The 25,533-nt window shown below is 48.7% G+C and overlaps 1 protein-coding gene and 1 pseudogene across 1 annotated transcript; both read left to right on the plus strand.

Moving 5' to 3' along the window:
* Positions 1–1,545: 1,545 nt before the first annotated feature.
* LOC135877865 (olfactory receptor 51G2-like) lies at positions 1,546–2,481 on the plus strand (annotated as a pseudogene).
* Positions 2,482–17,970: 15,489 nt separating this feature from the next.
* LOC135882447 (olfactory receptor 51G2-like) lies at positions 17,971–18,906 on the plus strand. The gene has a single exon (XM_065409359.1). The coding sequence runs from the start codon at positions 17,971–17,973 to the stop codon at positions 18,904–18,906; it is 936 nt and encodes a 311-aa protein (XP_065265431.1).
* The last annotated feature ends 6,627 nt before the right edge of the window (positions 18,907–25,533 follow it).

Raw genomic sequence — 25,533 nt, forward strand, 5'->3', positions numbered from 1 at the left:
AAATATTACAGACCAAACGTTCATGACATGCATGTACATCATAAGCCAGCAACAGAGTTGTCCGAATCTATACAGGAAGGAGCAGTGGTAACTTTACCGTTTAATGGCTTTTGCTTTAAAAAGTATTTCAGAAGTACTCCACACACTGTTTGCAATGGGTTTACGCTATTAACTCTTTCTTCAGTGAACAGTTGTATGATACTGTCCCCTGGTAACTGACCAAAAGCTGTTTGTAACACTCACATTCAGAGTAATGAACACAATCTCTATACAATACCTGTGCAAGACTTTCCAGAAAGTCCTGAGAGACCAGAACCTCTGGTCCGTGTTTCAGCAAAGAGTAGAGCTGCAGTGCAGGAAAGGGCCCTGTAATAGTGGTTGTATGTAATTAACACCCATCACTTCTTACACAAGCATGGCTGAAGTAACTTGCACTTTCAATTGGGTATTAGAGCAAACCTAGTGTTTACACTATTCATCCATTTGGACACCAATCCCTCCCTCGCCCAACTGAAGTAACTGTCTGTGTTAGCTTGTAACTTGCCAGGTATCTACAGACCCTTGTATGGGGAGAGGATGCAGGACTTGTGACGATGAAGAGAAGCCTGTGGATGATCAAACTCTCTGGACTCAGTCAACGCTGGCCAGGCAAAACACTTCAGCTTCTCTTGGAGGGATTCCTGGGTGTCACAGTGTATCACTGGGAGCATTTGGTAAAGAAAAGTTAATAGAGCCCTGTTCTGGATTTACAAAGGGGAATCTGGAGTGATGCAGTTGAAGTCACTGTTATTGAATTAAGAACCTGGCCCTAAGAATTTATCCCATGTGCTGCAAAGTTGCAGTGGCATAATTTGGACTCTCTGGAGTGGAGAAAAAAAAACACGTTCATTTAGAATTTCAATGCAGGACAGATAAATACAATAACTGTTTTCACCATGCACTTGCAATGGGCCACGCTCCAAAGTGGAGGGCCTGAAAGGATGTCTGTGGGAAGGTCACAAATGTAAAATCACACAGCGCTCAAGTAGGCTGCAGAACTCACTACCGTAAGATACCAATGGGACCAAGAGTTTAGCAGGATTCAAAGAGGGAGTGGATGTTTATATGGGTAACCAGAAAATCCAATTAGAGTAGTCAGGATTTTTTTTTAAAAAGGCTTGGATGGGCTATAAACCTTCCTGATTTACACTACAAAATATGTTTAAATAGTGGGTGTAGAGGGAAAACTTTCCCTGGGAGAAAGCTACCTATTGCAGGGCTTCTTCCACCTTCTCCTGCAGCATCTGGAACTGGCCACTGGGTAGTTTATGGGGCACTGGTTACTGCGTTAGATGGGCTACAGGTGTGATCCAGTCTGGCCGTGCCTATCTTCCTATCGGTGGTGTAAATCCAAGACTGGCTTTTTGCTGATCTTCCTTGAGCTCCTGGGAGTCTCTAGAATTGCACTGAGAGCAGAAAGATGTCTCGTTAAATATCATGTAGTCTCCAGTTCTTTTTCCTTTCAGGAAGGAAAGTTCAAAAGTCCCCGGATCTGCCCAGTACATTATGTCAGCTGTCAATGACACCAAATTCAACTCTTCAGTGTTCCTTCTCACCGGGATACCTCGGCAGGAAGACATCTACCGGTTGATCTCTATCCCCATCTGCTTAATGTATGTTATTTCGATAGTAGGAAATTCAGTCATTCTGTTCATTATAAAAACAGATCCAAGCCTCCATGAGCCCATGTACATTTTCCTTTCCATGTTGGCCATCACAGACCTTGGCATATTGATATCCACCATGCCGACGATACTGGGCATATACTTGTTTAACTCTAGGGAGATTAGCCTTGATGCCTGTTTTGCTCAGCTGTTCTTCATGAACTCATTTCAATGCATGGAATCCTCCATTCTCTTGCTGATGGCCTTTGACCGCTTTGTCGCGATCCATAACCCACTGAGATATGCTTCCATCTTAACCCTGCACAGAATAGCCAAGGTGGGACTTGTGTTTGTGCTAATACGGTTTGCCCTAACAGTCCCACTCCCCTTTCTCTTAAAACGGCTCCGATACTGTCGAACCAATGTCCTCTCCCATTCCTACTGCCTGTTCCAGGAGGTCATGAAGATGGCTTGTTCGGATATCACAATCAACAGCATCTATGGCTTGGTTGTTACATTCTTAACAATGGGGTTGGACTTACTGCTCATCTTCCTCTCTTATGTGATGATCCTCAAAACAGTGCTTAGCATCACGTCCCACATGGAGTGCCTGAGGGCCCTGAACACCTGCGTCTCCCACCTCTGAGCCGTCATGCTCTTCTAGACGCCAGAGATCAGCTTGTCTGTGATACACAGATTTGGGAAGGGCTCTCCTCCCTTGCTGCAGATTCTCCTGGGCTATGTCTACCTGCTCGTCCCGCCTCTGATGAACCCAATCGTGTACAGCGTGAAAAGCAAACACCTTTGTGAGAGGATAATCATGGTGTTCGTCAAGTGAAGGGTCAGCTCATCTCCCCGCTCCAGTGCTGGTGACCCAGGAGATGAAGAACTCGGGCCTCCAATTCAATCCTGGACCCTTACATAAGAGATTGCATGAGCTCCCGATCTCCACTCTATAGAGAGAGGTTCAGATGGGGTCTAAAGAATGGAGCAATGGGAGAAGGGCTGGTGAGGGAGGACAGTGCACTGGGGGATGGTGACGAAATCAGGCAGCAGCATTTACAAAGTGACTGTATCCATGGAGAGCAAGGTTGACCGGTGGGATGTTGGCCCATAAAGAGCCAGTGGCTGCTCTGACCTCAGAATTCCTGTTGATACAGTCAATAAAGAGAAGGGATGTGCATGTTGTTTCCCATTACACCTGATCTGTCACTCTCCCATCTCTCGTTAAACATCCATGGGCCATGAAAAAAGCTGCAGAGCTCTACTGGTCCTTCCTGAGCCCTCTGGATGCTGCATGATCCATGGCCGCTGTATGAGTTGTCGACAGGGGCTATTCAAGAGGCACAGACACCCACCCTTCCCCTATGCCCTCAGCCAGGTGATTGTGACTGAGTTGTGTCAGAGGCATGATTAACGGAGGAGCCCCAAGAGAAGCCATTCAGGCAATCCCACCCCCATTAATGGATTTGCACACCGCACACCTGCTGAGCCTACTCCCCACCAAGGCAGCACAGCTGACTGGGTTCCTAGGGTAGCTTTTACCAAGGCCTGTCGCTGGCCTGGCTGGGAGCTGAGCCTCAGGGGAAGTGGAGGAGCAGGGGGCAGGGCCTATTCAAGGGGCACAGACACCCACCCTTTCCCTACACCCTCAGCTAGGTGCTTGTGACTGAGTTGTGTCAGAGACATGATTAGCGCAGGAGCCCCAAGAGAAGACATTCAGGCAACCCTTCCATTGTTGATGGCTCTGCACACCACACACCTGCTAAGCCTACCCCAATATATCCATAATGCCCCCAAGGCAGAGCAGTGCTTCGTGTGTCCACCTGCTGTGGACAGGGGCTATTCAAGGGGCATGGACACCCACCCTTTCCCTACACCCTCAGCTAGGTGCTTGTGACTGAGTTTTGTCAGAGACACGATTAGCTCAGGAGCCCCAAGAGAAGACATTCAGGCAACCCTTCCATTGTTGATGGCTCTGCACACCACACACCTGCTAAGCCTACCCCCATATATCCATAATGCCCCCAAGGCAGAGCAGTGCTTCGTGTGTTAGTGAGGGTCTGATACACAAGAGACCTGGCAAAAGACTCAGGCCCAAGTTCCCTCCCTGGCCCCTTTGTTTGTGCTAACCCAGCTGCTTGCAAAGGGGTGGAAACAGGCCTTAGCTCCCCCCCAGAGGCACAGGGAGGGATAGCTCATTGGTTTGAGCATTGGCTTCCTAAAGCCAGAGCTGTGAGTTCAATCCTTGAGGGGGCCACTTTGGGATCTTGGACAAAATCGGTACTTGGTCCTGCTAGTGAAGGCAGGGGACTGGACTCAATGACCTTTTGAGGTCCCTTCCAGTTCTATGAAATAAGTATTTCTCCATATATTATATCAACCTAGCTCCTATCCCAGCCCAGCCCATTCACTGTAGGGTAACCACCACATGCAGGAGCCCCATCCCCTCTGTGACCCCACTCCTGCCACTCTTTTTCCCCCTTGAGGCCCCACTCCTACTTCCTCCTTTTCCACTGAGGCCCCTCCCTTTGACTCATGTCTTCCCCCAAGACCCCACCTACTTCTCCTCCTCATTTCCCAAGGCTCCACCAAGAAGCCAGAGCCAGTCTGTGGCAAGAGCTGCCTAGGGAGCGAGATCCACTGTGAGGAGCCCCAGATCCTCTCTGTTTGGCTGGGTTGGCGTGCCTTAATAGTAAAGGAATTCCAGCTTTGGGCTGTAACTACCCTGCTCTAAGCAATTTGTCCTGAATTGATACTCTCAGTAGTGTCCCACAAAAAGCCGCATCATTACACCTGGGCACTCTGCGAGAGTTTGGTTTCAGGCCCCAGTTTGTGGGGTTTCTCCAAGTACTGTACGCTTCCACTAAGTGTCTGGTCAGGCTCAAGTGGACCCTGACCGAGCAGGTCAGCTTTGGGCAACGGGTCCATCAGGGGTGTCTGCTGTCAGGCCAGTTGTACACCCTGGCGATCAAGCCCTTCCTTTGTCTCCTCTTTCGGATGTTGACAGGGTTGGTGCTGCGAGAGCTGGAGCTGTGGCTGGTCTGTCAGCATACGGCAACAACATGCTCCTCATGGTCCAGGATCCGGGCAACCTGGTGCGAATGCAGGCTTGCCAGTACATCTACTCAGCAGTCTCCTCTGCCCGGGTCAACTGGGTCAAGAGGTCTGGCGTGGTGGTCGGGGACAGGTGGCAGGCAAGCTCCCTCCCACCCACGCTTCAGGCCATCCTGTGGAGCGGGGGTCCACTGCTTTATCTCAGCATTTATCTTTCTGCCACGCATCCGTCTCCTCTGGAGAACTGGCAAGGTTTAGACGGCAGGGTGGTGGAGCGGCTGCAGAGGTGGACAGGATTACTCCGGTGCCTCTCCCTATGAGGGAGGGCACTGGTGCTCAATCAGTTGGTCCTGTCCATGCTCTGGGACTGGCTCAACACCCAGGTCCCGGCCCCAAGTTTCCTGGCCAACCTCCAGATGTTGGTTCTGGAGTTCTTTTGGCCACGACTGCACTGGGTCTCTGCAGGGGTCCTCCACCTGCCTCTGGAGGAGGGAGGACAGGGCCTGAAGTGCCTGCTCACTCAGGTCCATGTCTTCCACATCCAGGCCCTGCAGAGACTCCTTTATGGTGCAGGTAGTCTGGCATGGAGCATACTGGTGCACGCCTTCCTGCACCGCTTCTGAGGGCATCGATACGACTGGCAGCTCCTTTATCTCCACCCGAGAGGTCTTCCGCGAGACCTCTCAGGGTTGCCGGTCTTCTACCTGGACCTCCTCCGAACCTGGAAACTATTTTCAGCGACCAGGTCCGTGGTGGCCACCGAAGGGGACAGATCTCCTCACAGAGCCCCTGCTATACAACACTCAGCCTCTTTTAAGGCATCTGAAAGCATTCTCGGCACCTCATCCCTCTCAGATTTTGGAAGACACTTCATATTCTTAAACCTTGGGTCGAGTGCTGTAGCTATTTTTAGAATTCTCACATTGGTACCTTTGTGGGTTTTTTTTTCAAATCAAACCTTCAATGTCAATCGCCACTTTTTCCCATGAAGATTCAGGAAGAGGAACAGGCTGTAATGGAGGGGTACATGTCACTGCTGTCTTATCATGCATTTGGCAAGTGACACAGGATTTTATGAGTGCTTCAGTTTGAGAGTCCATCCCTGGCCATAATTTCTGTCATACAGGCATCACATTATTCCAAATTTTAACTTTATGCAGAAACCCATAAGCACAGCCGAGTTTCTCCTCAACCTGGTGTTGGGTCCCAGCTGAAACTGGTGTGTGTACCGCAAGAATGCTTTGCTGAGGAAGATCAATTCGACCATTAACTACCCTGAGATTTAAAGCAGCCAATAAATCTCTACCAAGGATAGGAGTGCCTTTGTGGACAATGTAGAACTCTGCAGTTACACAGCAATCACCAAAAGTAACTATTGCTGGCAGGCAGCCATGTACTGGAATATGGTTTTTCAAATAGCATACCAATTGAAGTTTGGGTTCAGTAAGAGGCACATCTTTAAAGTAATGCAAATAGATGGAATCAGGTAGTATAGATACTGCTGAGCCAGTGTCCAACATTAGCTGAATAGAGTGTGATTTGCCTGAGGGTATGGCAGAAATGTTTACAGTGTACGTTATCTGTTCTGGAATATGTGCAGTAGTGGTTTTGTCCACACTCAGCACAGTAACATCTGGTATTGTAACTGCATGCACCTGTTGATTGAACTGGCTACTGCGACATACTTTAGCAAAATGCCCAATCTTTTTGCAATGATTCCACTAAGCTACTTTTGCTGGACATCCTTTGTAGCTTGCAAGATGTTGTGGGGATCCACAGCGAAAGCATGCTTTTACTATATTTCGCATTTGCTGATTCAGTGGCTTTTTATTAGTTTTCCTCTTGCAATTGTTTGTCTGCAGCGATAGTGAACTTTTCTGCAAAGGAGTCACAGCCAGGACTGTGTCTCCTGTATCTTTGCTCATTCTTTTGGCTTCAGCTGTAGCTGACTCAATCTGAGTAGCAATGGTTATTGCTTTTTCTAGTGTAAGTTGTGGTTCTAGAAGTAAGCGTTCTCTTACACGAAGCATGGTTGTTTTCTCAATGAGCTGGTCTCTAATAATCTCATCTGCCATATTCCCAAAGTCACAAGTTACAATCAGACTCCTCAGGGAAGTAATATACTGCATTATAGTCTCCTGTATTTTCTGCTCACGCTGGCAAAATCTGTAGCGATTAGCTACTACATTCACTTTTGGCACAAAAAAGTTCTTTAATGCAGTGAGTGCAGTCTCATATTTATCATCCGCAAGGGGAAAAGTGTAAAATATACGCTGCCCTTCTGTCCCAAGGCAGTGGATTAGCAGAGCACGCTTTCTTACTTCAGAAATCTCTGTAGCACTGATTGCAAGCAGATAAGTCTCAAACATATGGTTCCAGACAGTAAAAGCAATTGGAGGCTCACCTGGGCTTTGCAGAAAGGGTGCAGGTGGGTGTAGAGGCAGAAGATCCATCCTTGTCACCAAAATGTTGTATCAAGCAGGCAAGGTACTAACACGCTTCAACAGGACTTTATTTTTTCAGTGGAAACCTCTTTACCAAGCTGAAGCTGCACCCTCTGTAACTCTCACTCAGCCTCCTCAACTCCCCCCTCCTTCCTGTTTCCTGTCCTTTCAGACTCCCAAAAGCCAGTGCTCCCAGTTCTAATAATCACAAGCAGCATCTAAACACCACAACCGGCAGCCCCCCTATCAGCTCCCCCATCAGCTCCCTGCTCCCCTAAGTTCCCTGTGCAGCAGCTGCTCAGCAGGCTAGCAATTGCAGCTGTCCCTCCCCCCACTGCCATGAGCTGCTCCTGCCCTCTGCCTTGGAATTGCTCCCCGAGACTCCTGCTTGCTGTGCGGGGGGGGAGGGGAGGAAGAGGAAGAGGGGGGCTAATGTCAGGGGGTCCCCGTCCCCCCTGCTCCTGCACCCCGCTTACCCCATCTTCCATAGAGCAGGGGCGACACACGACAGGGCTCAGGACGGAGGGAGCTTGCTGGCAGCAGCTGCGTCTCAGCAAGCTGATCTAATTAACAAGGCAGAGTACCTAAACGGGAAATGCGCATCTCTCTCTCTCACACACACGGTGTGTGTCTCTGTCTGCGATGCTGTCTCCCCTCCCTACATTCCTGCTGCCTTGTAGAGTGTGAGAGTTAAGCCTCGAGGGCTCAGCCAATTGCTAGTTCATCATTTAGCAGCAACGCATTCCCTGGGAAATATCCCACCCTCTGACTCCACCACCTCAACCATGCTTCACAATCATCATCACTGTGTACCAGTATTCAATTGTTTGTTTAAAACTTATATATATAGTCTTTTGTCTGGTGAAAAAAAAAAACCCTGGAACCTAAACCCCTCATTTACATTAATTTTTATGGGGAAATTGGATTTGCTTAACATCGTTTCACTTAAAGTCGCATTTTTCAGGACCAGAACTACAATGTTAAGTGAGGAGTTACTGTAGTTTCAAACAATTTGTCTGGTACTGAAGTTAGCACTAGTGGCCTGTAATTACTGGGATCACATCTGGAGCCTGTTAAAAATCAGCGTCACATTAACTATTTTGCCAGTCATCTGGTAGAGAGGCTGATTTAAGCCATAGGTCATATACCACATTTAGTAGTTCTGCAATTTGATATTTGAGTTCCTTCAGAACTCTTGGGTGAATATCATCTGGTCCTGGTGAATTATATTGTTGAATGTATCTGTTTGTTCTAAAACCTCTGTGATGGGTTGTCACCCTTGGATTGGAATCTAGGAGCTGGTAGAACTGCTGAACCCCCTAACACTTCAGCTGGGCTGGCCTCTCTCACACTGCTGTGCTGGTGACACAGCCAGACTCTCCAGACCTGTTATCACCCAACACAACAGCAGGTGGCTCCACAAGTCCATCTGAGCTACCTGAGTGCTTTACCTAAGCCACTCAAGGACAAATAGGATACAATAGCCAATTTCCCAGCTCCTCAGCCATACACCCTTTCTGGGGAATAAACACATAATTATACCATCTTCAAATGCACAGGGATCTGCAGAATGCAAACCCATTAATATAGGTCACTTTCCCCTCAATGTGGGATAGATAGGCAGCAGCCTTTGTTTACAGAGCTGACATTTTGGATCCCCAAGAAAAATTGGAGATTTCTCATCTGCCTTTCCCTTGTAACATAAACAAAGGTTTCACTGAGTCTGTGGCTGCACACAGGGTATGGAACGGTCTAAACCTCCCGACCAGCCCATGGCTGGGCTATTGTGCCCATTAGTTCGACTAACCAGCCTTCCCATCTCTGTACAGCCCCCTCCACCCTGTACAATGCCCCCTTAAGCAGATCCTATGGGCAGTGGTTACTCTTGCAAGCCCTGGTAGAACATCTCTAATGAATCTGTGCTGCAAGAGACCTGGAGAGGGTCCTAGAGCAGTTGTGGAGGCACAGAGATTGTGGGTGGGCCTAGCTAGCAGTGGATCACTGAGATCGGGGCATAACTTTGGGAATCCCTGCATCCTGGGTCCCCCTTTTCACAGGAGGAAGGGAAGGGACTTTTTCTATTGGAATGATCTGAGGGATATTTCCATGTACGGAGCCTTGTGGAATTTCACTTCCTTGGCCTGCACCCTGGGTTTGTAATGCAGGAAAGGGGGCTGCTGGGGAGAAATCTTGTATATTATGATGATGATGATTTTATTATATATATATTTCATTTCAGCAAGATCACAGCTGTGATAGCCACCCCCAAGTTATCCATGTGACAAATCAGAACCACACGAACAGTGAAGACAAGCCTGTATTCTAGGAATAGAGCCTACAGCAGGACTGGCACTGCAGTCCAATTGGGCAGCATCACCCCACATCCCCTGTGATTTCACTCCTGCAGTTTGCCATTGGCTGTCACGGGGGTTAAAGCAGGTGCACAAGAAGCCAAGCAGCAGAGATGCCCTGATGGCTAAGTGGCCCCCAAGGGAATGTGCACACATGCTTCATAAAGACAGTTGCCTCCGAATCTGAACAGATGCTGCCTGCTGCTTGTGCAACCTCCTTGAAGACTCCTTGTCCTTTAGGGTGAAGACCTCTGGTGTCAGCGGCTCCCCGTCTAGCAGGAATTGGGTACGTTGGCAGGTTTCACTATCTTTAAAATGTGAAATGAAGGGGAAAGGCTGCAAGCTGGTTACCTTGGCTGATGTTTTGTGCAGCTGCAGAGGACTCAGCTGGGCTGTTGGGGTGACTCAGTGATGGGGCTGAAGGGCAGGCAGCACTAGGAAGCTTGGGAACCCCTCCCCTACATCTGCCCATGGTCCTCAGTGAGTAGTTCAAGCTACACAGAAATCTGACATTCAAAGTGAGCTCGGAGTGTTAAAACCCCGAAGACCTGAGTCAGGATTTCTCAGGGGTCCCATTTCTAGAGGTGCCGTGTGCTCTGGGCCCGATCCTGCCAGGGGCTGAGCATGAGGAGACTGCACAGAATATCAGTGACTAGTTCCCAGATCACCTCAGGTGTATGTGCTGCTGAAAATTTAATCAGGAAATACATTTTCAAAGGTTTTATTCTCCAGCTTAATTGTGAATGCAGGAATTCGGAGCTGATTTGCTCTGCGGTAAAAGGTCCAATGAGGCATATTTCTATTTTCTCACTAGCTGAGGGCTCTGGAATCTCTGTCCTGTAGATACCCCTCAAAGTTACTGGGCTACCGGCATCTCTTCCCCCTCTCTGATCTCCGAGTGCCACATGTCAGGCTTCGTACCCTGCCCTCTCAGGGGATGGCATCCCATGATGCTCCCACCCTCAGACAGGCGCGAGGGGTACAGCACATTGCAGTTCAACTGTGCCTGCCCTGCAGGTCCGGGTGGGTTCGGCACCTGTGGTTCTTCCCTTTGGGAGGCTGTGAGTAGTGCTGAGATGAGAGACCAGCCTGCCTTTCTGAACGAAAGTTCTGTTTTATATCAACTGCAGGAATAAAGCGTAACATGGGGAAATAAAGCAACAGAGGGTCCTGTGGCACCTTTAAGACTAACAGAAGTATTGGGAACATAAGCTTTCGTGGGTAAGAACCTCACTTCTTCAGATGAGGTTCTTACCCACGAAAGCTTATGCTCCCAATACTTCTGTTAGTCTTAAAGGTGCCACAGGACCCTCTGTTGCTTTTTACAGATTCAGACTAACACGGCTACCCCTCTGATGGGAGAATAAGAGGGTTTTCAAAAATCAGTCTGAACGTGTCTGACTCCAAACCCTATCACTCTAACGGGGACCCAGGCAGGCTGAGGGCCTTCAGACTTCCCCAGCAGTGTCTGTACCTGTCAGTCTGAAAAGTTGCTCAGCAAAAGCTGCCCCAACTCTCTACAGACTCCCAGAACTGGGAAAACAAGCTGGGTAATGGGGCTAGAACCAGAAAATAGCCTCTTTCCAGCTTGTAGCTCCGGTGTTGTCTCTCATTTCTAGAGGTGCCGTGCGCTCTGGCCCCGATCCTGCCAGGGGCTGAGCGCGAGGAGACTGCACAGAATATCAGTGACTAGTTCCCAGATCACCTCAGTGCTGAAGTGCTTAATGAGAGATGTTTTTTCTTCAGCTGTTGTTTCCCTTCCTTCTTGTTTTCTAGCAGCCTGCTATTAAATTAAGAAGAGCCCTACTGGTTTCACCCGATAAAGCCATAAGAGAACCATCCCAGTAGTTAACCCAATATAGCTATAAGCAAACATCCCAAGAACTCCGTTTAACTTACACATTCATTATGGTATCTCAGCTCCATGTCTGTCCCAATACCGTTTTAGGGTGCTACGTATTTTAGGAGTACAGGACAGAGACAGTCAGAGAGAGAGCGAGAGAGAGCGAGAGAGATAGAGGAGCAATAGACTACTTTCCTGTGTGAAATGAAGTTCCATTTCCGTGAATACTCATGAATTTGACTTTGAAATCCACTTTCTGCAAACCCTCATCATGGCTGAATAACAGCTGTGGGTTACAATGTACCAGAGAGTGACAGCTCAAGGAATGTAAAGTTTCTATACTGATCCCAATGCCTGTTACCACTTCGGATACAGGCTACAGACTGACAGAACAGAACCTGAGGGAAACTATTCATCTATTAACTCAGGGACAGAGGAGGAGCAGGGGGCAGGGCCAAGTGGGAATAGATGGGGCAGGACCTCCAGGGAGGAGCAGAGAGTGTGGCAAGTCTGAACCAACTCTGACCCAAGCAAGCAGGATGGTGCAGGGGGTATGTGGTGGTTCCTGAGAAAAGGAGGATGGGGCTGGATGGTAGGAGAGCCTGTGTTTTGAAGAAGACTGAATAAGTGTGACCTCACAAAGGGGGCTCTTGTTTTAAGTATTCCAGGCTGAGAGTAAGTCATTGCAAAGACCTTAGAGGGAAGGGCAGGGCTACCTCAGGCCCCAAGGGGGCACTCTGGGGTGGCTCCCATCTGCAGGGACTTGGCCAGGGTGAGCTGTGCTCTTTAAAGCCATTACCAGCGGGTGGAGGTCAGCCCAGCCCCCAGGCTGCTCTAAACTCCGCTGAGGCAGGGGGAGAACAATCCAGCAAATCAAACCACTGTAATTGGCTCCTTGCCATCCACATGTGCTACAACACAGGTCTAGCACAGCAGAGAATCTGTGATTCAAGAGAGCTGGGTTTGATTCCCTTAAGATGTGTGACCGTGGGGGAGCCACTGGCTGTCTCTGAGCCGCTGCACAGGTGGATAATAGCCCTGCCCTGCCGCACAGTGGTGGCGGGAGGATAAATACATTCAAGGTGCTCAGATAGTCTGAGAGCCTAAGATCAGGGCTATGTCAGGGTTCCACAGAGCAACACTCCTGACATTTGTCTATAAAAGTCTTCTTACCACAGCCACCTGTGAAAGCTGCTTCTGGGAAACCCCATGACTCCAGCACCTTGGTGAGTCTGGCAGATATGGGGTGCCTTGGGTGACAGTGAGTGGATTTCTAAGGGGATTTTTGGAGAGAGCAAGAGAAGAAGACCCGCTCACATATGCCTCAGGTACACAGCGACTGTGCGTGCCTGTCACTGTTACATCCGGCTGTCTGTGGTGTAACCCTCTTCTCACCAGTGCAGAGGGAAACAGCATCTCTGCCACTGATGGACTGTGTGACCAGAAATGTTTACTAATGAACCATCCCTGGCTTAGTTTGTGGGTGTTCTGCTTGAGATAGGGCCAGCAGTTCTACCTCTTGGGATTTTATTGGGAGTCTCGCACTATTTCCTGTCTTCCTTAAAGCCCCAACTTCAGGAATCTAGATACTGTGCGGGAAACTCAACTTTCAGTTTTCTATAAAAAGTGAGTTGCAGAAAAGCTAGAAAACCTGAATCAGGTGCACCCCAAGGGCTTAGAAACCAAAGGCACATGAAAACAAAACTCAAATATGTATATTTTAGAATCTCAATATTTTCAAACCAATCTGATGATTTTTTTCAGGATCTGACTCATACTTCTTGAATGGGGCTAGGCGATACTGCGTACCTAGTTCAAAAGATCTGAAGAGCAACTAGCAAAAGTCACAAAAAATAAGAGCAATATTTTTTTCGAAGTACATCAGAAGCAGTAAGCCTGTTAAACAATCAGTGGGGCCAGTGGATGATTGAGCTGCTAAAGGAGCCATCAAGGAAGATGAGGCTAAATGAATTCTTTTCCTTGGTCTTCACAGCGGAGGATGTGAGGGATATTCCCACATGTGAGCCATTCGGTTTAGGTGACAGATGTCAGGAACTATCCAAGGTTGAGGTGTCAGTAAAGGAGATTTTGGAACAATCTGATGAATTAAACAGAATTAAGTCACCAGGACCAGATGGGATGAACCCAAGAGTACAGAAGAAACTCAAAAAGCAGATTGCAGAACTACAAGCTGTGCTTTGAGACCTATTGTTTAAATCAGCCTCTGTACCAGATGACTGGCAAATAGCTAAAGTGATGCTGATTTTTAAAACAGGCTTCAGTGGTGATCCTGGCAATACAGGCCTGTGACCGGGCGACAACTCACCGGCATGGCGCCTCCTTCTGGTCGTCCAGGGAATTAGCAATTTCCAGCCCGGAGCGTCCTCTGTGGGCCAGTGTCTCGCCTGCCGCTGGCCCCGTGTCCTTCCCAGACCCCGGTGCCCTTTGCCCAGGGGTTCTGCCCACCGCAGCACCCCCTCACTCTGGGTCTCCCCTCCCAGGGGAACCCTCAACCCCCTATCCCCACCTTCCCTCAGTGGCTACTGCCAGTCTCCATTTAGCCCCCACTCACTGGGGCAGACGGCAGTCTGTAAACCACTCATCATTGGCAAGGGGGGTTGAACCAGCTGCCTCTGCCTATTCCTGGGCTGCCCCTCTGCAGCCCTACTACCCTTTTGTGGGCCCTTAACTCGTCCTGCAGCCTGGGGCTTTGCTAGGCTGGAGCTCCCCAGCTCCCTCTGCCCTTCCCCAGCACTGCTCCACCCTAGGTACCCTCCTCAGCTTCCCAGGCAGCCAGGTCCTTCTATCTCTAGGGAGCTAGAGAGGGTGTGTCCTTCAGTCTCTGGCCCTCAGCCTCTTATATGGCCAGCTGTGGCCTGATTGGGACGTAGCCCCACCTGTGGCTGTTTCTCCCAACCAGCCTAGCATTTCTCCACCACAGCCCTCTCCAGGAAGGCTTCAACCCTCTCCGGGCAGGAGCGGGGCGACCACCCCGCTACAAGGCCAGAAAGACTAATTTCAGTACCAGGCAAATTGGTTGTCAGTCACAATGATGAACACATTATGTTGGGGAAGAATCAACACAGCTTCTCAAAGGCAAATCATGCCTCACCAGTCTTCTAGGTGAGAAAGCTGAGGAACTGTCCCAGATTGAGGTGTTATTAGAGGAGCGTTTGGAGCAAATTGATAAATTAAACAGTAATAAGTCACCAGGACGAGATGGTATTCACCCAAGAGTTCTGAAGGAACTCAACTGTGAAATTGCTGAACTACTAACTGTAGTCTGTAACCTATCATTTAAGTCAGCTTCTGTAACAAAGGACTGAAGGATAACTAATGTGATGCCATTTTTTAAAAAAGGGCTCAAGAGGTGATCCTGGCAATTACAGACTGGTAAGCCTGATTTCAGTGCCGTCCAAACTGGTTGAAATTATAGTAAAGAACAAACCTGTCAGACACAGAGATGAACGTAATGTGTTGGTGAAGAGTTAACAGGGTTTTTGTAGAAGGAAATCATGCCTCACCAATCCACTAGAATTCTTTGAGGGGGTCAATGTTTAACCAGATTTCTCCCTGGCAGTCCCCTTTCCTGCATTGCAAAAATAGTATACAGGGCAGGGAAGGGAGATTGCACAAGGATCCATACATGGAAATTTCCTCATGGAGAAGGGAAGGGTCCTCCCCTATGGAAATGATCAAAGGGAAATTTCCATGTAGGGAACCTTGTGGAATCTCCCTTCCCTGGGCTATTCCCTGGGTTTCAAATACAGAAAACAGGGCTGCTGGGGAGAAATCTCCTCCTATGTTGTTGTTGTCATTATTAATTATTATTATTTATTATTCAGCAAGATCACATCTGTGACAGCATCATTGTTACTACTTGGCTGTCCCCAAGGTAGCCATGTCACTAATCAGAAGCATATGAACAGTGATGACTAGCCTGGATTCCAGGAATAGAGCCTGCAGCAGGGCTTGCACTGCAGAACAGCTGGGTAGCATCACCATGTGATTTGGCCTCCTGCAGTTTGCCATTGGCTGTGACAGGGGTTAAAGCTGGTTCTCACTAAGCCAAGCAGCTGAAGTTCCCTGATGGCCAAGTGGCCCCCAAGGGAATGTGCAGGCATGCTTCATAAAGACAGTTGCCTCCCTATCTGAACAGATACTGCCTGCTGCCCGTGCAACCACCAAAGACTCCTTCTCCTTTACGGTGAAAACCTCTTTAGGGTGTCAGCGGCTCCCCTTCCATCAGGAATTGGGTACGTTGGCAGGTTTCACTATCTTTAAAATGCAAAGTGAAGGGGAAAGGCTGCAAGCTGTTTACATTGGCAGATGTTCTGTGCAGTGACAGAGGACTCAGCTGGGCTGTCGGGGTGACTCAGTGACGGGCTGGAGGCCAGGCAGGGCTACGTAACTTTGGAACCCCTCCCCTACATTTGTGCATGGTCCATGGTGGGTTATTCAAGCTACACAAAAATCTGGGATTCAAATCGAGCTCGAAGTGTTAAAACTCCAATGCCACGAGTCAGGATTTCTCAAGGGGTCCCCTTTCTGGAGGTGCCGTGTGCTCTGGGCCTGATCCTGCCAGGGCTCAGTGAGAGGAGACCACAAAGAATGTCAATGACTAGTTCCCAAATTGCTTCAGGTTTATTTGCTCCTGGAAATTTAATCAATAAATGCATTTAGTAAGATTTTATTCTCTGGCTCGATTGTGGATGCAGGAATTCAGAGCTGCGTTGCTTTGTGGTAACAGGTCCGATAAGGCATACTTATATTTCCTGACTGGCTGAGGGCTCCAGCATGTCTTCCGTGTAGATACCCCTGAGAGTTAGAGGGCTACCTGCATTCCTGTCCCCGCTCTGGTTTCTGAGTGTCAGATATCAGGCCTCGTAGCCTTCTCTCTCATGGAGTGAAATTCCATGATCCTCCCACCCTCAGATGGGGCCCTGGGCTCCACTACACTGTGGGTCAACTGTGCTTGCCGAGTAGGTCCACATAGGTCCAGCGAATGTGGTTGACAGGTGTGTACTAAAGTACAGATGTGTAGATGTTATGCCAAAACTATTCATTTTAATACAAATGTTACTAACCAAGCTTTCATGACATGTATGTATGTCGAAAGCAAGCAGCAGAGTTGTTGGAATCTCTACAGGAAGGAGCAGTGATAACTTTACTGCTTAATGGCTTTTGCTTTGGAAAGTATTTCAGAAGTACTCCAAATACTATTAGCAATGTTTGTTCCATTAACTGTTGGTTCAGTGAAAAGTTGTATGATACTGTCTCCTGGAAACTGACCAGAAGCTGTTTCTAACACTTACATACAGGGTCGTATACTCAATAACTCTGCAATACCTGTGCAAGACTTTCCAAAAAGTTATGAGAGACCAGAACCGCGGGTCAGTGTTTCAGCAAAGAATAGAGCTGAATTGCAGGAAAGGGGAGTGTTATAGTGGTTGTAAGTAATTTACACCCATCACCTGTTACACGAGCATGGCTGAAGTAACTTTCACACTCCACTGGATATAAGTGCAACACCAGTTTTGCACTATTTACCCATTTGTGATGCCAATCCCTCCCCCGCCCAGGTGAAGTAACTGTCTGTGTTACCCTGTAACTTGCCAGGTATCTACAGACCCTTGCATGTGGAGAGGATTCAGGTCCTGGGAGGATGAAGAGAAGCCTGTAGGATGATTGAACTCTTTGGATTCAGTCAACCCTGGGCAGGCAAAGTACATCAGCTTCTCTTGGAGGGATTCTTGGGTTTCAGGGTTTATCCCTGGGTGCATTTGGTAAGGGAAAGTTAATAGTCTGGTTCTGAATGAATTTACACATGTAAATCTGTAGTGATGCTGTTCAAGTCACTGTTATTGAATTAAGAACCTGTCCCTAAGAATTTATCCCATGTGCTGGAAAGAGGCAGTGGCATAATCTGGGCTCTCAGGAGTGGAGAAAAAATACATAAAATGAGGCAATGAAACACGTTTATAAATAGCTTCAATGCAGGACAGATAAATGCAATGACCATTTTCACCGTGTACTTGCCAATGGGACACACTCACAAGTGGAGGGCCTGAAATGGTGTCCAAGGGAAGGTCACAATTGTAAAATCACACAGTGCTCAAGTAGGCTGAGGAACTCCCAGCCACAAGATATCTATGGGACCAAGAGCTTAGCAGGATTCAAACAGGGACTCTATGTTTATATGGGTATCTAGACAATTCAAATACATCAGTGAGGATTTAAAAAAAAAAGGCTTGGAAGGGCTCTAAACCTTCCTGATTTACACCACAACATATGTCTAACTAGTGGGTGTTAGGGGGAAACTTTCCCTTGGAGAATGTTGTCTCATAGCTGGCAATTGCAGGGCTTCTTCCACCTTCCTGTGAAGCATCTGGAACTGGCCATTGGATACAGGGCTAGATGGACTGTAGGTATGATACAGTCTGGGAGTGCCTATCTTCCTATCAATGGTGTACATCCAAGAGTATTTTTTTTGCTGATCTACCTTGACCTCCTGGGAGTCTCTAGACTTGCACTGAGAGCAGAAAAATGTCTTGTTAAATATCATCCAGTCTCCTGTTCTTTCTCCTTTCAGGAAGGAAAGTTCAGAACTCCTCAGACCAGCCTGGTACATTATGTCAGCTGTCAATGACACCAACTTCAACTTTGCAGTGTTCCTTCTCACCGGGATACCTGGGCAGGAAGACGTCCATCTCTGGATCTCTATCCCCTTCTGCTTCATGTATGTTATTTCGATAGTAGGAAATTCACTCATTCTGTTCATTATAAAAACAGATCCAAGCCTCCATGAGCCCATGTACATTTTCCTTTCCATGTTGGCCATCACAGATTTTGGCATATCGATAACCACCATACCGACGATACTGGGCATATACATGTTTAACTGTAGGGAGATCAGCCTCAATGCCTGTTTTGCCCAACTGTTCTTCATCCACTCGCTTCAATGCATTGAATCCTCTGTACTCTTGCTGATGGCCTTTGACCGCCTCATCGCAATCTGTAACCCACTGAGATATGCTTCCATCTTAACGCTGCAGAGAATAGCCGAGATGGGATTGGTCTTTCTGCTAAGAGGGATGGCTATAATAGTCCCACTCCCCTTTCTCCTGAAACGGTTCCAATACTGTCAAGCCAATGTCCTCTCCCATTCCTACTGCCTGCACCAGGAGGTCATGAAGATGGCTTGTTCGGATATCACAGTCAGCAGCATCTATGGCTTGTTTACTAATCTTTTAACGATGGGGTTGGACTCACTGCTCATCTTACTCTCTTATGTGATGATCATCAAAACAGTGCTGAGCATTGCATCTCATGCGGAGTGCTTCAGGGCCCTGAACACCTGCATCTCCCACGTCTGCGCCGTCTTGCTTTTCTACACACCAGAGATTGGCTTGTCTGTGATACACAGATTTGGGAAGGGCTCTTTTCCGTTACTTCAGATTCTGCTGGGCTACATCTCCCTGCTGGTCCCGCCTCTAATAAATCCAATTGTGTACAGTGTGAAAAGCAAACGCCTGCGTGTGAGGATAATCAGGGTGTTTGTCAAGTGAAGGTTCAGTTCATCATCTGGCTCCAGTGCTGGTGCCACCGGAAATGAAAAACATGGGCCACCTGTTTCATCCTCGACACTTACATCCGAGACGACATGAGCTACTGATCTCCACTCTATAGAGAAAGGGCATCTCAGGCCTGGATCTGTGGGAGAGGGGCTGATGAAAGAGGACAGTACTCTGGGGGAAGGAGACCAAGGCAGGCAGCAGCATTTACAAAGTGACTGTGTTCATTGAGTGCCAGGGGACTGGAGGGATGTTGGTCCATAAAGACACGTATCAGTGGCTGCTCCGACCTCAGAATTCCTATTGATACAGTCAATAAAGGGAAGGGATGTGAATGTTGTTTCTCATTACACATGGCCTGTCCCTGGCCTGTCTCTGGTTAAATATCCATGGGCCATTAAAAAGCTGCAGAGCTTTTCTGCAGTCACAGTTCTGGCCCTTCCTGAGCGCTCTGTGGGCTGCGTGATCCATGGGGGCTGCACCAGCTGTGGACAGGGGCTATTCAAGGGGCACGGACACCCACCCTTTCCCTACACCCTCAGCTAGGTGCTTGTGACTGAGTTGTGTCAGAGACATGATTAGCGCAGGAGCCCCAAGAGAAGACATTCAGGCAACCCTTCCATTGTTGATGGCTCTGCACACCACACACCTGCTAAGCCTACCCCCATATATCCATAATGCCCCTGAGGCAGAGCAGTGCTTCGTATGTTAGTGAGGGTCTGATACACAAGAGACCTGGCAAAAGACTCAGGCCCAAGTTCCCTCCCTGGCCCCTTTGTTTGTGCTAACCCAGCTGCTTGCAAAGGGGTGGAAACAGGCCTTAGGTCCCCCCTCCCCTCCCCAGAGGTACAAGGAAGGGTAGCTCATTGGTTTGAGCATTAGCCTCCTAAAGCCAGGGCTGTGAGTTCAATCCTTGAGGGGGCCACTTTGGGATCTGGGGCAAAATCAGTACTTGGTCCTGCTAGTGAAGGCAGGGGTCTGGACTCAATGACCTTTTGAGGTCCCTTCCAGTTCTATTAAATGGGTATATCTCCATATATTATATTAAGCTAGCTTCTATCCCAGCCCAGCCCATTCACTGTAGGGTGACCACCACATGCAGGAGCCCCATCCCCTCTGTGACCCCACTCTTTTTCCCCCTTGAGGCCCCACCCCAACTTCCTCCTTTTCCACTGAGGCCCCTCCCTTTGCCTCATGTCTTCCCCCAAGACCCCACCTACTTCTCCTCCTCATTTCCCAAGGCTCCACCCAGAAGCCAGAGCCAGGCTGTGGCAAGAGCTGCCTAGGGAGCGAGTTCCACTGTGAGGAGACCCAGATCCTCCATCTGCCCTGGGCAGGGAGCTGGGGGGCCCGAGAGAAGTCCTCATCCTGTGTCTCTGCCCCCCAGGATGTAGAACCCAGGGAAGGTGTAGAGTTTGGTGCTCCCCATAGTAACCTGGGCTCCCGGGGTAGCTCTTACCATGGCCTGGCTCATGCCTCCCCGAGAGGCAGAGCCTCGGAGGATGTAGAGGAACCCACACTCATCCCAGGAAGCAGGGTGGTGGTGGGTTGCTGAGTAAAGGAGGAGGACAGGGACAGAGGGTAGTACAACCTGGGTTTTAGAGAAGAGTGAATTAATGGGACACCACAAAGGGGGATCTTGTTTTAAATATTCTAGTGTAAGTCATTGCAAGGACTTTAGAGGGAAAGGGAGGGTGCCTGCATGGCTGCCTCAGGCCACAAGAGGGCACTTTGGGATGACACCCATGTGCAGGGACTTGGCCACAGTGGGCTGTGCTCTTGGAAGCTCTTACCACTAGGCAGAGTTCAGCTCAGCCCCCAAGCTGCTCTAAACTCCACTGAGGCAGGGGGAGAACAGGCCAGCCAATCAAACCACTGTAACTGTCTCCTTGCCATCCCCACCTTCTACAACGTTGGGCTGCCACAGCAGAGACTCCATCCAGGCCTGTCACCACTCAGAAGGGTGTATTAGTCAGTCCCAGGATGACTGTGAGCCACCAATATGATGTGGCTCTGAACAAGGCAAATGAGATCCTAGAATGTGTCAGGTGAGACAAGGAAGTATTATTATCCTTATAAAAGACACTGGTGAGACCTCCTCTGGCAAACTGTGTAGAATTCTGGTCACTCTTATTCCAGAAAGAAGAATTCAGGCTGGAACAGGTGCAGAGAAGGGCTCCTAATATGGTCAAGGCAACAGAGGGCCTGTCTTACAAGGAGACTTGAAGAGCTTGGCTGGTCTAACACAAGGCAGGCTGAGCAGGGATCATATTGCTCTATAAGTACATCTGGGGAGTAAACACCAGGGAGGAAGACAAGCTCCTGAAGCTAAAGGACGGTGTTGGCACAAGAAAAAACAGGGACAAACTGACCAGGAGTAAACTGAGGCTGGAAAGGAGAAAGAAGTTTCTGACCATCCGAGGGGGAAGGCTCTGGAACAGCTTCCCAAGAGGAGTCTAGGGGGGCCAACACCCCAGGTCATTTTAAAGTGGGGTTTGACAAGTATATACACCAGACGATATGCCGGGGTCGTCAGCCATAGCAGCGATCTGGGCTCATTCACCCAGGAGTTCCCTTCCAGGCCTATGTCCCTATGGGTCACAATAGCCCATTTTGAGTCACACCGGGAGCTCATGTGGAGTTGCTTGTCCACTATGACCCTGCTCTGTGCCCTGGCCGATGGATTTGTCCCACAATAGATTCAAAAGAAAGCATGACTCAGCGTTATCATCTGGAAAAGGAATTGTTCTTGGGTTCCTGTTTAGTGACGTCACAGGAGTTTAATTCCCTGAGTTTCTGGTAATCTCAGCATGCTGAGCTGCCAGCTGCCCCCTCTGCAGCCACTAGCCCCAGAGGAGGAGGCTGGTTCAGTGGTTAAAGTGCTAGTCTCAGACTCAGAAGACCTGGCTTCAGTTCCAGGCTCTTCCACAGATGTCTTCTGTGACCTTAGCTAACTCACTTAATCCCTCTGTGCCTCAGCAATATGTGTTTTAATACCTGCTCAGTGTAGAGGTTTACATCTAGGAAGAAGGGACGCAGGCCATCCTTACCAGATGGGAGACCCAATCCTGGGAAGCAATGGCTCTGAAAAAGACTTGGGGGACATAATGAGCTGAACATGAACTCCCAGGTCAAGGCTATGGCTGAAAAACTAATGCAATGTGGGATTTACAACAAGGCAATCTCGAGTAGGAGCAGAGAGGTTATTTTACCTCTTTATTTGGCACTGGTGCGAGTACTGCTGGAATCCTATGTGCTCTTCTGGTGTCTACAGTTGAAGAAGTAGGTTTATAAATTGATAAATTCAAGAGGGGTCAGAGAAGAGCCACAAGAATGAGTAAAGGATTAGAAAAAACAGCCTTATAGTGATAAACTGAAGAAGCTACAGAGGCCCCAGGTTTGATCCCACCACAGAGGACTGGGGTCTGTCGGCATTATAAGTGAGGGCTCATCTGGGATTTCAACTGGGAAGTCTCTGAAGCTCGGGACGTGCTTCCTCAGCTAGGGGAAGTGTGTAACCCACACACCTTCTGGGCATGATATTCTGTCCCATCTAGTGGCACTGAGACCACTTAGTGAGAGAGATAAAATGAGTCTGCTCTACAGCTTTAGCAAAGAAGCAGTTGGCTTGAGGCTCATGCACTAAGCTCCAGAAGCCCGAGGTTTAATCCCGCCCCCTGACAACTGGATCTGTCGGCATTACACTTAGAGAGTGTGATCAAGTCATGCCTTAACCTTCTCTTCTTTAAGCTTGATTTTAAGTAGCACCAGTGAAGCATTTGGCCATGTTATTGAGAAGGGACTCTTCAGATTAAGCACCCAATCAAGAAACACTTAACTGATAATGGACCTTGGGAGACTCCAATCCACATATGAGGAGCCTTCCTGGGAACATTTAAGGTAGCATGTGAGCAATGGCTGCTCCACCTGTAAAGAACTGAGTCATGCATGGACATGTGACTTGCCCATGTGACTCCAAACTCCATCTTGCTGCTGTGATTTTCCACAGTCAGAACAAAGGGGTGTCCTTCCACCTGGCAGAGCTATATAAAAGGCCCTGGAATCCCCTCCATTTTGTCTTCAATCCTGCTCCTGATCACTGGAGGAAGCTCTGAACAAAGGACTGAAGGACCCATCCAAGCTGGGATGTTTGTACCCCAGAGACTTGATTGGTTTAAATCAGCAGTAATCCCATCAAGCCTGAACTATTGTTGTATGTATTTGATTCCATTTGCAATTGTTGTATGTATTTGATTTCATTTAACCCATTTTAACTCTCCTCTAGATTTCTTTCTTTTTATGAATAAACCTTTAGAATTTAGATTCGAAAGGATTGGCAACAGCATGATTTGTGGGTAAGATCTGACTTGTATATTGACCTGGGTCTGGGGCTTGGTCCTTTGGGATTGGGAGAACCTTTTTTCTTTTACTGGGGTATTGGTTTTTATAACCATTCATCCCCATAAGGAGTGGTGGTAGTGGCGATACAAGGGAACTGGAGTATCTGAGGAAATGACTTGTATGACTTCTGGTTAGCCAGTGGGGTAAAACCGAAGTCCTCTCTGTTTGGCTGGGTTGGCATGCCTTAATAGTAAAGGAATTCAAGCTTTGGGCTGTAACTACCCTGCTCTAAGCAATTTGCCCTGAATTGATACTCTCAGTAGTGTCCCGCCAAAAGCCGCATCATTACACCTGGGCACTCTGCGAGAGTTTGGTTTCAGGCCCCAGTTTGTGGGGTTTCTCCAAGTACTGTACGCTTCCACTAAGTGTCTGGTCAGGCTCAAGTGGACCCTGACTGAGCAGGTCAGCTTTGGGCAACGGGTCCATCAGGGGTGTCTGCTGTCAGGCCAGTTGTACACCCTGGCGATCAAGCCCTTCCTTTGTCTCCTCTTTCGGATGTTGACAGGGTTGGTGCTGCGAGAGCTGGAGCTGTGGCTGGTCTGTCAGCATACGGTAACAACATGCTCCTCATGGTCCAGGATCCGGGCAACCTGGTGCGAATGCAGGCTTGCCAGTACATCTACTCGGCAGTCTCCTCTGCCCGGGTCAACTGGGTCAAGAGGTCTGGCCTGGTGGTCGGGGACATGTGGCAGGCAAGCTCCCTCCCACCTACGCTTCAGGCCATCCTGTGGAGCGTGGGTCCACTGCTTTATCTCAGCATTTATCTTTCTGCCACGCATCCGTCTCCTCTGGAGAACTGGCAAGGTTTAGACGGCAGGGTGGTGGAGCGGCTGCAGAGGTGGACAGGATTACTCCGGTGCCTCTCCCTATGAGGGAGGGCACTGGTGCTCAATCAGTTGGTCCTGTCCATGCTCTGGGACTGGCTCAACACCCAGGTCCTGGCCCCAAGTTTCCTGGCCAACCTCCAGATGTTGGTTCTGGAGTTCTTTTGGCCACGACTGCACTGGGTCTCTGCAGGGGTCCTCCACCTGCCTCTGGAGGATGGAGGACAGGGCCTGAAGTGCCTGCTCACTCAGGTCCATGTCTTCCACATCCAGGCCCTGCAGAGACTCCTTTATGGTGCAGGTAGTCTGGCATGGAGCATACTGGTGCACGCCTTCCTGCGCCGCTTCTGAGGGCATCGATACGACTGGCAGCTCCTTTATCTCCACCCGAGAGGTCTTCCGCGAGACCTCTCAGGGTTGCCGGTCTTCTACCTGGACCTCCTCCGGACCTGGAAACTATTTTCAGCGACCAGGTCCGTGGTGGCCACCGAAGGGGGCGGATCTCCTCACAGAGCCCCTGCTATACAACACTCAGCCTCTTTTAAGGCATCTGAAAGCATTCTCGGCACCTCATCCCTCTCAGATTTTGGAAGACACTTCATATTCTTAAACCTTGGGTCGAGTGCTGTAGCTATTTTTAGAATTCTCACATTGGTACCTTTGTGGGTTTTTTTTTTTTCAAATCAAACCTTCAATGTCAATCGCCACTTTTTCCCATGCAGATTCAGGAAGAGGAACAGGCTGTAATGGAGGGGTACATGTCACTGCTGTCTTATCATGCATTTGGCAAGTGACACAGGATTTTATGAGTGCTTCAGTTTGAGAGTCCATCCCTGGCCATAATTTCTGTCATACAGGCATCACATTATTCCAAATTTTAACTTTATGCAGAAACCCATAAGCACAGCCAAGTTTCTCCTCAACCTGGTGTTGGGTCCCAGCTGAAACTGGTGTGTGTACCGCAAGAATGCTTTGCTGAGGAAGATCAATTCGACCATTAACTTCCCTGAGATTTAAAGCAGCCAATAATTCTCTACCAAGGATAGGAGTGCCTTTGTGGACAATGTAGAACTCTGCAGTTACACAGCAATCACCAAAAGTAACTATTGCTGGCAGGCAGCCATGTACTGGAATATGGTTTTTCAAATAGCACACCAATTGAAGTTTGGGTTCAGTAAGAGGCACATCTTTAAAGTAATGCAAATAGATGGAATCAGGTAGTATAGATACTGCTGAGCCAGTGTCCAACATTAGCTGAATAGAGTGTGATTTGCCTGAGGGTATGGCAGAAACGTTTACAGTGTACTTTATCTGTTCTGGAATATGTGCAGTAGAGGTTTTGTCCACACTCAGCACAGTAACATCTGGTATTGTAACTGCATGCACCTGTTGATTG

This window comes from Emys orbicularis, chromosome 1, assembly GCF_028017835.1.
Source record: "Emys orbicularis isolate rEmyOrb1 chromosome 1, rEmyOrb1.hap1, whole genome shotgun sequence".
Lineage (NCBI taxonomy): Eukaryota > Metazoa > Chordata > Testudines > Emydidae > Emys > Emys orbicularis.

Bases quoted from the DNA above. Each gene is read 5' to 3' on its own strand.
- LOC135882447 (XM_065409359.1), top strand. From the start codon at position 17,971: ATGTCAGCTGTCAATGACACCAACTTCAACTTTGCAGTGTTCCTTCTC.